Source organism: Vigna umbellata, chromosome 8 (genome assembly GCF_029865625.1).
Source record: "Vigna umbellata cultivar VRB3 chromosome 8, Vumbellata_1.0, whole genome shotgun sequence".
NCBI classification, from domain to species: domain Eukaryota; kingdom Viridiplantae; phylum Streptophyta; class Magnoliopsida; order Fabales; family Fabaceae; genus Vigna; species Vigna umbellata.
In genome coordinates this window covers 16,037,006-16,047,572 of record NC_142172.1, presented here as the reverse complement: position 1 = coordinate 16,047,572, position 10,567 = coordinate 16,037,006, and the positions used below count along the sequence as shown (strand labels likewise).

Sequence of the window (10,567 nt, the reverse complement as noted above, 5' to 3'; positions counted from 1 at the left end):
TCCAAATTACGTCGCAAACGGTGACTCTGTGTGTGGGACCCACGCGAATGCGCGCTTGTTCGGCATTTCCTTCAACCTCACAACACGTTGCGCAGAACGACACCGTTTTGGCACGACGTAATCCATACCATCAACCTACCTGAATCGCTTCAGCGAAGGGTCTTTGAAGTTCGAAGGAAATGAACGTAAAGCGCATCGGATCAATGTCGTTTCGAGACTATTTCCGAGGACACAGATCTCTTGAAACTGTTCAATTTCTTCAGGTACATTCAAATCATCTTCATGGCCTGGGTTGTTCTGTTTTTCGCTTCGTTTGGATTATAGTTGAATGTCGTGGACTTTGATGATGGTTACGAGCTGATATTTAGAAAATATTTTAAGGTGGTAAAATTTTTTTAATGGTGAAAATGTTTTTAGAGTTGCAAATATATAAATTATACTAAATTTGAAAGAATATTTTTATTTATATATTAATTTATATATATTTTATTATGTATATTAATTTATATATGTGTAAATTGGGAGGCAAGCCTCTCACACACCAAGAACCTCCGCCACTGGTTATGATGATTTCAGTTATTCGTGTTCTGATGCGTTCTTACAGTGCACTGATTCGTAAGTTGAAGCTGAAGGATTTCATTTTTTTGAGATTTGTTATGTTTCTTTTCAGTGGTTTTTGGTTTGGTATAACATCCACATGTTCATGACTTGAAGGGATTTTCAGAAGCATTTTATTGATGCTAATAAAACTGAATTTAGATCTTTTTAAACAACTTATTGGCTTCAATTTTTTTGAATGAAAAAAAAAATGTATTGAAAAGGAAGACTTCACTGAAAAAGTGACTGTCAAATTTCGTCAATTTTTTTGTTCTCCAATCATTTCATGGTTCAAGTGACAATAAGCTTGGTTTAGTCCAAGTAACATTCGAAAAAATGGGTTCCATCTAATTCGATTTGGATTATACTAAGAAACAATGAAAAAATATGGTGAGCTTGATAACTTGTATCAAGTTGATTCCGTGTCCTTATTATTTGGGTTAGTAAGGTGAAAATCTAATTTTATGCAAAGAATAGCATTTGAAGCACATGACATTACATGTAAATTTAACGTATAATAATATCTTTTCAGGTTCTGAATCAACTTGATAGATTGAGCACGGTAATTTTAGCGGCTGCTACGAGTTTGAAGCGTCTACCTTTTGTATCTTTCGACCGATCAGACTTCTAGTGATTCCAATCCATCATATCTGTCTGATAACTTCTTCCTGCAGCAATGGCGAGGTAGTCGATCGATTACTAATTTGCTCTCTTGCTTTATCATGAATGCTGGATCAAACTATTCAGGTAATGCTTTTCTGTGAGAATTCTTAGGCGCTTATGGAGCAAACGAAATTTGATCAGTACGTCGAAATTAGGGATGTTGTCGTTGTGGTGTGGGAGGATTCATTGCTTTATGCATGAGTAGGACCGATTTTTGTGTTTCAGTGGCCATAGTTTTCTTACATTATCATGTTATTTCATAAATAGGATGAAACGATTAGAAAAGTATATACCGTTAGAAGTATTTACATCTTGTTGTATAAATTGAAGGATCTTAATTGCAGTATTAACAATGGTATGGGGATTAGTTTTTTATTTTATGAAAACATCGTTCTGGAAATTGATGGAATCTAATGATTCCTGGTGGATTACAAGGTCTTCCTCAGGTTAGTAGAATTGCTAATTTGAAGTCATAGTGTCCATGTTACTGTAAGTTGATATATATTTGAATTGTTATTATGTAAATTTTCATTCCCTTGTCATGTTTCTTTTAATTTGCATCTGATGGGTTGAGCCGCATAAACTTTGACCACAGGCCGTAGCTGATCAGGTCCTGAATTATTAGATGCGTTTAGGATTACCCTTCCACCTTTGATGTTTTTTGCTGCAAAAAGGCAATTTGTCTACTATTTATTTTCTTTATGGTTACATTGTTACGTTACAGGAACTGCATTGAAGACATTGATATTATCTGTTAAAGAGAAAGCATAAAGAAATTCATGACAGATAAATTTATAATATTTTACTTATAGTATTTTACAGTTGCATGCAGACTGAAGAATTGATAAAATGAGGGGCTCCCTGTATTCAAAATCGTCATTGAGTACAAAACTCGTACATGTGGCAACAGTCAGGAAGAGTAATAAATGAAAGACAGAAAATGCATCAGTAAGAAGAAAATCGTATTGGCCATTTGCTGCTGTTGGATCCTACAAGTGCATGCATAAGCTGTCCACCCATTCATCTCTCCAATATTACAGTTCACGAGATCATCAGAGCTTAAAGATATAACGTTTTCTGTGCAACAGATTACCTCCAACATGCAGTATTTCCTGTGCTCTTATCCCCTTTCTATTAATTGTCCATGCTGCAAAAACGGCTGTTCTTCATCTGTAGGAAGGCACAGCGAAAAGTTACACAATAATTTGTGATTGTGATATACATTTCTGCTTAATCCTTAAAACATTATGGTGACCGTGATCACCAATTGTGCAAACAATCCTCATTGAAAGACAATGTTAAAACAAATTTATTAAATAAGCACACAGAACTTGGCTTGTTTGCCTTTTTTTTTCAAAAGTCCTCTTAACGAGCACAGAAAAAAAAGACAATTTTCTCAATATGCGTAAACCAAACATTAGCTATAAAATAAGAAGAACCTTCATTCTGTTCTGATCCAAAATGAAGAAAAGCACATGTTTTGCCCCAGATGGTATAATAAAAATGTTGATTTTATTAAATTACAAAAGGCTTATTTGTCTGACCTGAACAAAAAAAGAAAAAAACATAAGGGGTTTCAATATACAGCAGTAAGCAGCATGATTATGTAGACGGCTAATTATTACCACTTTCACCATCAGATGCATCTGCAATCCTTGCAATAGCGTCAACAAGTGCTTGCTCGTGCTCCTATACAACAATTCAAGCAACTGTGAACAACAACAGTGGGTATAAAGGATTCAAGATGAGAAAAGCATGATGATGGAAGGTTGACTTACTTTCAGCATTTGCTTTGCCTTCTCAAGTTCCATTGAATCTGGAGCACTTGTAGCAACAATCCTTTCCACCTGTTATAACATCAATGTTTCAAAAATAAAAAACCTTCACTGTTTATTCTTTTGGATTTAAAGAGGTTGCTTAGGCATATCATACTACCTCCTTAACTAGAGAATCTGTGTTCAGCAATTCAATGTCATCCAAAACTCTCTTCCCAATACCATTTTGAGGTGGGTGAAATTCTTGTCTGGTATGAAGCCTAGGATGACCTCTCCCTCTTCCTGCACCTAAAGAATCACCACCATGGCCAAAGAATCTCTTAACCCCACGACCGTGCCCACTATGTCCACCTCTATGGATTATGCCTGGATCTTCACCTTCCCATCTTATATCCTCCGGTGAGATCTGTAATTGACATGGTATATTTATATTTGTAAGTAAATTATGAAAGATCATTTAACCCAACTTCTATGTATTTGGTTATTGCAACATAATCTCTTTCAGGGTGGGTAGAAACAGTCAAGGATCTGTAGCATTACAAGAAACATGATTTTGCACAAACAGCTTACACGTTCACAATGTATGAGGGTGTATGCACATACAGCAAAAATTATCACTCAAAGAGGGTGTTAAATGACAAGACAAATACTTCTCAGCCCTCTTTCTATTTATATACAGCTACATGTTTGCTAACATAAACCCACACCCTTAATGGGCCCATTTCCCTACTTTCTAACATAATCCTTGGTATTTCTTTGACTAACTACCCTACCTTAAATAACTATTAACTGGCCTATCAAAATCACACCTTAAATAAAATTTAAAAACCTAATTAATTACTGCTGTTATATATGCAGCACAACATACGAAATATATACCTCTTTGAGATCAACCCATTCCCAAGTCTCATGTACTTTATTAATATCATAAACCAAAGCATGCCGACCCTGCGAGAAAGAAACAACCGAAAAGCTAGGATAAAAAATTACTGAAAAGTTATTAAAAAAAAAGCCTCTCATGCTGCCATGCACTTTCAGGATTGGGTTCTAATCACACTTCAGCTTTTTTATTTCCATCTAGATTAAAAGGTGAATACTTCATTATTATCCTACAAGAGTTTAGAAACAATAAAGAGAGACACATTTATCCTAAATGAAATAAATATAAAATGTTTGCATACTGGTCATTCTCTGTGCATGGGGAAACAAAACCAAAGGCATCTTACATGTGGCAAAAAAACTCAACTACATAGGTCACCCTAAAGGACCTAAACATCAAATTCAAATGACAATCAGTCCAGTGACGATTCAAATGTGTTCACCAGGTAAAATATAAATGCAGTAATCAAGAATTTTCAGAACTATTTTAAGATCTAAACATACATCAGCAGGGTTGTAATCAGTTACAACAGCCTCATAAAAGTGGTTATCTTCAGGCCACCTAGTCCAAACTTTCTTCCCAATCAATGGATCAAATGCTGCTGCTTCGGCGGGTGGATTGGATGCAAGAGCACTAGCGTTGCGATTTGAAAAATGCCTACCTCCAGTTGGTCCCGCAGAAGTATACTGCACAGACTTCACTGAAGATAAAGCAGGCAAGGACTGACCCTGGTGCCAATAATGGTGGAAAATTAAAACCAAAGGAACATTAATATATCTTTTATATCTGGATCCTAAAGCACCACTTAAAAATGCAGACACTGAATATGAACACAAAAAATTTTGCTCTTAGAGCCCACATCACATCATATATTACAAAATAGAAGGTGGTACCGAATGGGATGTCTTCTGCTTTTTTCGGGACACTGAAACAGTTGGACTAGGTAAAATGTCATGAACAGGCTGAGATGTGCTACGTCTTGCAGGTTGGTAACAACCAGTTTGTCTCCACTCCCTGGTTGAATTTCAATCACATAACATTATAGAAGTAGCAGAAAAATGGCCAAAATAATGTTTTAAACTATTGCAACTATTCAAATAATCTCCAAACCTAATGCGGTGTATTTTCATCAGAGTTAACCCTAGTAAGAAGCTCTCTGTGTTCATCATCTGAAACCCTCAACTCTTTTCTAAGCTCAGTTATCAAACCTTCCTTCTCCTGATAAATACATAAAATAAAATACAGGAGATGAATATTTAACACAGCAAAATACAAAAATAAGATAACAATAAATACATGGAGGGAACCGATGGTATATACCCATGTAAGAGCATCAGACTGAGCTTTGAAAGCACGCAAGACAGCAGAGTAAGCTTCCTGTTCAAGTTGATGAATTTGAGCCTCCATGTCAAAGTGCAAATTAAAGTGTGTAACAGAACCTACAGAAGATTTTTCATTCCCAGTAACACTGCTAGATCTCACAACTCTATTTTGATCTGAGGAAGAAAGATCATCATCAGTACCTAACATTGTTTAATACAAAGGAGCTTAATATAAGAAACAAGAATGACACGTTCCAGAGATTCAAAGGTCAAGTTTATTTTGTTAAGGATATTGACGCATGCATTGGAAGAGAATTTTCTTTATTACTGAATGCTGGTTACGCAAATTATTTCTTTAAGGATTCAAAGTTGAAGTTTATTTTGTTAAGGATATTAATTCACACATCGAAAGAGATGTTTCTTTATAAGTGAATGCTGGTTACAAACATTATTTCTTTATGGATATTGATTAAATTATTCTTTAAGGTATTCAAAGTTCATGTTTATTTTGCTAAGGATATTGGTTCATGCATTGGAATGCTGGTTACACATTATTTCTTTGTTCTAGAAACAGACGGCTCTTGACTCTTTAAAAGTTCTTTTCCAATTATCAATGAGCATAAACACAATCTATTATTGTTAGTTCCCTCCCCCTTTTAATCTCTTGCATTTTTCATTTTCAAGTTTATTCAACAATTGGAGCAACTCAAATGATTGATCCCACAGGATTTACATGCTTTGACAAAGAATAATGTCTAAAAATATAATTCAATATACAAGCATACGGGAAGCACTGGCAGAAAATGTGACAAGGCTTCTATGCATTCACATTTTAATGCGCACACACAACACCTGCTTTACAATGAAACAATTCGATATTAAAAGTTAAAAATATGATCCAAGTGCAAGGTTCTGAAAAGTATTTTTAGAGATTTCATGCATTAGGGTTGCTGTTTCATTATATAACTTCTTCTACCCTGAAGAACTCAAACGAAACATATATTTGGTCCCTACCATAACCTTTTTGTAATATCTGGTTCCTTCAAACACCTACAGCATCAAATTTCGCTACTTATCAACCACTGCATGTCATATACACAAAATAGAAAAAAAAAATAGATCCCAGTAAGAATTCCCCTCGTATAACATGTGGTAACAAATTCCAATTCCATGCATTTCAAATATAGATGTTGCATCTACAGGCACAAATACCAAGAAAATAATTCCTATCTGATTACTCACAGGATACAAGTTCAAGTTCTGTCCCCTTACCAACTTAAACAGCCTCCATACACCAACGCCATCAAAACCTAACCTCAGTAACCCTTTTCCACAGTAATATGGGCCACCAATCGTGCTCTAACTTCACACGTTTACAAATTACTAAGCACATACCCAATACCAACAGAAGGGTATCCATTTGCATTAAAATCATAACAAATCTATATACAAAATTGACATTAACACTGTATAAACAAAACAGAAAAATTCACACGCCCTACATCAAAAAATATTTTTCGCCTCAGTCACTTTTCGTTCGATATTCTGAAAGTGCCAATCCGGAAAAATAAGGAGTTAAACTTAAACCCTAGCTGAACATTGTGCACATCAATGTCACAGTGCCCAATTTCAGGAAAGTCCCTGAAACAAATCATTTTCAACATAATAATAACAGCCAATTAAAAAACTATGAACCCCTTCGAATATCGCTAAACAAATTTTAAAAATCAATTTCTTTTTTCTGGCAACATATTCGACAGGTTGAGGTAATAAGAAAAAGAAAACCCTAGAGGGCAATGAGGCTCACCGGGAGTGTTGGAATTGGACAGAGCGAGAAGATTAGAAAAACGGGTAAGAGAGCGAAGAAGATATGCTCGCAAGCGCGTTTGGGTTGGAGAAAGTGGAAGGTTTTGGAGAAGAAAATGGGTTTTAGTTTTTCAGTTGAGTGAGAGAAAACGACAGAGTCAGAGGGTGTTGGATGTGTTCCTCGTACGTGTTATATAGTAGAGTCTAATCGATTCGAGTGGACACAAAAAGCAAACGACTAGAGAAAACAGATTTGGTTTTGGTTTGGTTGAAGGAAACCACAGCAATGACAGGGAAAAAAATAGTTCAGTTAATTAAACGAGGAAAAAATAGTTAATGTTTATTCATATTTAAGAATAAAATAGTTTATATATTTTAAAGATAAGACTGGAAATAGTGGCTAACAAATGTAAATCCATAGCAACCTATATGAATATTTATAGGAAGTAATTAATATGGTATAACAGGATTATGAAAAATATTTTATTTGATGATATTTTTAGTGTTTCTTGGAATATTTACTTATAGGACTTTTTTTAGTGTTATAATTTTCTAAAGTTTTATCTTTTTAAGAATCTTTTAAATTAAAATAATTATTTATAATATATTTATAAAATAAATAAAAATTATCTACAACAAAAATAAAATTTACTTATATATATTTTTGTAATATTTTTAATAATTTAATAATATTTTTATAATAATAAATCAATTTAGTATCATAAATACTAATATATTTCTCTTTTAATACCAAATAATAATTTACTAATTGGACACGGGTGGAGCAATTTTTTTTTTCTCAATATCTATTTTGTCAAATATTTACATAAATAACATTATTTTTTTTCTTTTTACATGTATGATTATTTAAATATATGTTTTTCTTTTTGTTTATAATTATTAAAAAATAACTTATAATTTATTTTATAAAAAACGTTATTCCCTATTTGTTTAACACATACGGTTATGATTATAATTGTTTTAATAATTATATACATGATTACAAATAAATTTTAAAAGTTTATAAATAAAAATTTGAAAATGGACCCAATATAAATTTTTTACAAATTAAATTCACATTGTAAAGATATCATATGTAAGACTAGTTTAAAAATAGTAAGAGAAGATTTTAATATTAAAATATTTTTATAAAAGTAATTTTGTTATGAATAAGTTTTATTATTTTAAAACATATTATTTATTTAAAAATCACTTTTTCAGAGTTTGATTTTTTATGCTCGTAGGTTGAAGAACTGAGAGACCATATGATTAATCTTTGCAGCGAACTCTTCAATTTGGACCGATTAGTTTCTTTGTTCGCGTAAGTTTAGTTTCAACTCTTTGTTAGAATATTTATCCTATTTGTCATCATTATAGTGTGTCTAGTATATATAGTAGTACCTAGGTCTACACCTAGGGTCTAGGGGTAGACCGTAATCTTTCATGTACATTTGTATCATAACTTTCCTATATAGAATGAGTGAGAGGGATCTTTCAAGCCCTCTAGAATTATTTTACAGTTTCAATCTCAAGTTGGTATCAAAGCGAGTCGATCCTGTTCTAGTTTCTGTCTAGTCTTCTACCCTAGTTGTTGTCCGCAACTATCCGACTTCGTTTATCGTTGACGCTGTTTGCTGTTGTCTGCCATTGTCTCACATTGTTTTGCCACTGTGAGGAGCTATCCACTGCAGTTTGTCATCATCAACCGCTATTCTCTGCCATTTCGACGCCGTTTGCCACTGTCTGCCATCGTTCACCGTCGTCTGCCGCTGGCCATCGTCACAATTTCGTTACGTGACCACCAGATCTGGTTTGCCTCTCCGCGCGACAGCCAACCCCACCGGTGTCGGAGTCCAGTTCTCCTCCACGCGCCGTCATGCGTAGTATCTCTGTGCGCCGCATGCTGCTCACACTGTTTGCTTGCTAGAACGCCACCGCGCCACCTCCATAACTTTCGCAAGTCTCTCCTCTCTCCTCTGCCCTTAAGAACAATGTTCTGTTAACCTCCAGAAGGAACCCTTTCGATAGTCACCTAGAGTTTTGTGGTTTCTCCTTTGGATTCTTTATCCCTTGATCTGAAATGGCATTTAGAAGTGCCATCTCTTTTTTATGAAGTCCCTTCATCACGTCAGAAAAGTTAAATGGAAAAAATTACTTATCTTGGTCGGTTGCTGTTGAGATGTGGTTTCTTGGTCAAGGTCATTATGATCACCTTAAGCAAGATAACAACCATGTAAAGTTGACCAGTGGAAACAAGCAGATTTCCAGTTGTGTGTTCTGCTATGGCAATCAATGGAGCCCAAACTTCTTATATCTCTAAGAGCTTTCAAAACTTGTCACTCCTTTTGAAAGAAAGCTCAAAGCATCTATGTCAAGGACAACAAACAAGCTTGCATATATTAAAATGACAAACCATGATATGATATCATTTATGGCTGAAGCCCAATTTGCTCTCAAAAAATTCAAGATGTTTTTGGAAATGGACTCATTAGAGAAAGATGTTTTTGGAAACGGACTCATTAGAGAATATTAAGAAGAAATTAGACAAAATATTACATATTGTTAATCCTTCGTGTCCTGCATCCAGATTTTGATCATTTTGATGCTATCAAATATTTGACGAGTCATTAGGTCTCATGAAAGAACCTAGAATTTTAAACAAAAGATAAAAGACTCATGTAACTTAGTAACGAGAATCTTTTACTTTATATTTTAGTTTGTATGCGCTGACTTCATGTATAATTATTTTCCTTTCATCCGATTGTTTTCTTTTATTACTAATTACAATTTAGTAGTCAGATCAATTTAAAAGAAGTTACTGAATAATATAATAATTAGCTTGATATATATATATATATATAATAATTACTTAATATATATATATTAATTAGTGTAATTTGAACTTTCTTGTATAAATCTTAAAGGTGGCTTGGAACTGTCATGTGAGAGGATTAAATAAAAATCTTCAACAGTGCCGAATTTCTTAGTTTATACTCATCCCATCTTCCAATCTCAGCAACACAAGAAGAATCTTGAGTACAAAAAATCGAGGATGTAAACAAAACTTGCCAAGTTTAGATCTTAAAGGAGTGATAGTTTTTTCAAATGCGTCTGACATGCTAAGTATAGTTGGGTTAAAAATTGAAAGAAAACCCTATAGTTTATAGTGCAAGGAGATCTTCATCAAATTAAGGTGTAAGGTTTTCACATGATTGTACTGAAAACATGATGACATTTTAAAAATGGTGAAAGATGACAAAACACAAATGATTAGGCACACAGTATACTCAAGAAAGTTATTGCTGTGTGAAAGGAATTCTACTCTGCTAAATGACTGATCCAGGTTGAAGATTTTGTTTTTATTAACTAAATTAAGTGATGTTTAAACCATGGTTTAAGCAGAGAACATGGATTATTAGAAGGTAATTGACTCAGATGCACATGTCTATCACATGAATATATATATATATATATATATATATATATATATATATATATATATATATATATATATATCCATAGTT

The 10,567-nt window shown here is 33.8% G+C and overlaps 1 protein-coding gene and 1 long non-coding RNA gene across 2 annotated transcripts; one reads left to right on the top strand and one right to left on the bottom strand.

The window, feature by feature from the left end:
- LOC124843182 (uncharacterized) lies at window positions 1-2,612 on the top strand. Its single transcript, XR_015781641.1, has 3 exons — window positions 1-263; window positions 1,130-1,281; window positions 2,083-2,612. It is a non-coding gene; the product is annotated as an uncharacterized LOC124843182 (long non-coding RNA).
- On the bottom strand, window positions 2,035-7,295 carry LOC124843184 (protein EMSY-LIKE 1-like). The gene is given in 11 exon segments (XM_088096939.1): window positions 2,035-2,430; window positions 2,886-2,949; window positions 3,039-3,107; window positions 3,196-3,441; window positions 3,915-3,983; window positions 4,419-4,643; window positions 4,809-4,929; window positions 5,026-5,040; window positions 5,042-5,133; window positions 5,236-5,411; window positions 7,045-7,295. Coding segments are annotated over 10 exon segments (1,038 nt in total). The 5' UTR covers window positions 5,323-5,411; window positions 7,045-7,295; the 3' UTR covers window positions 2,035-2,380.
- Window positions 7,296-10,567: the final 3,272 nt, after the last annotated feature.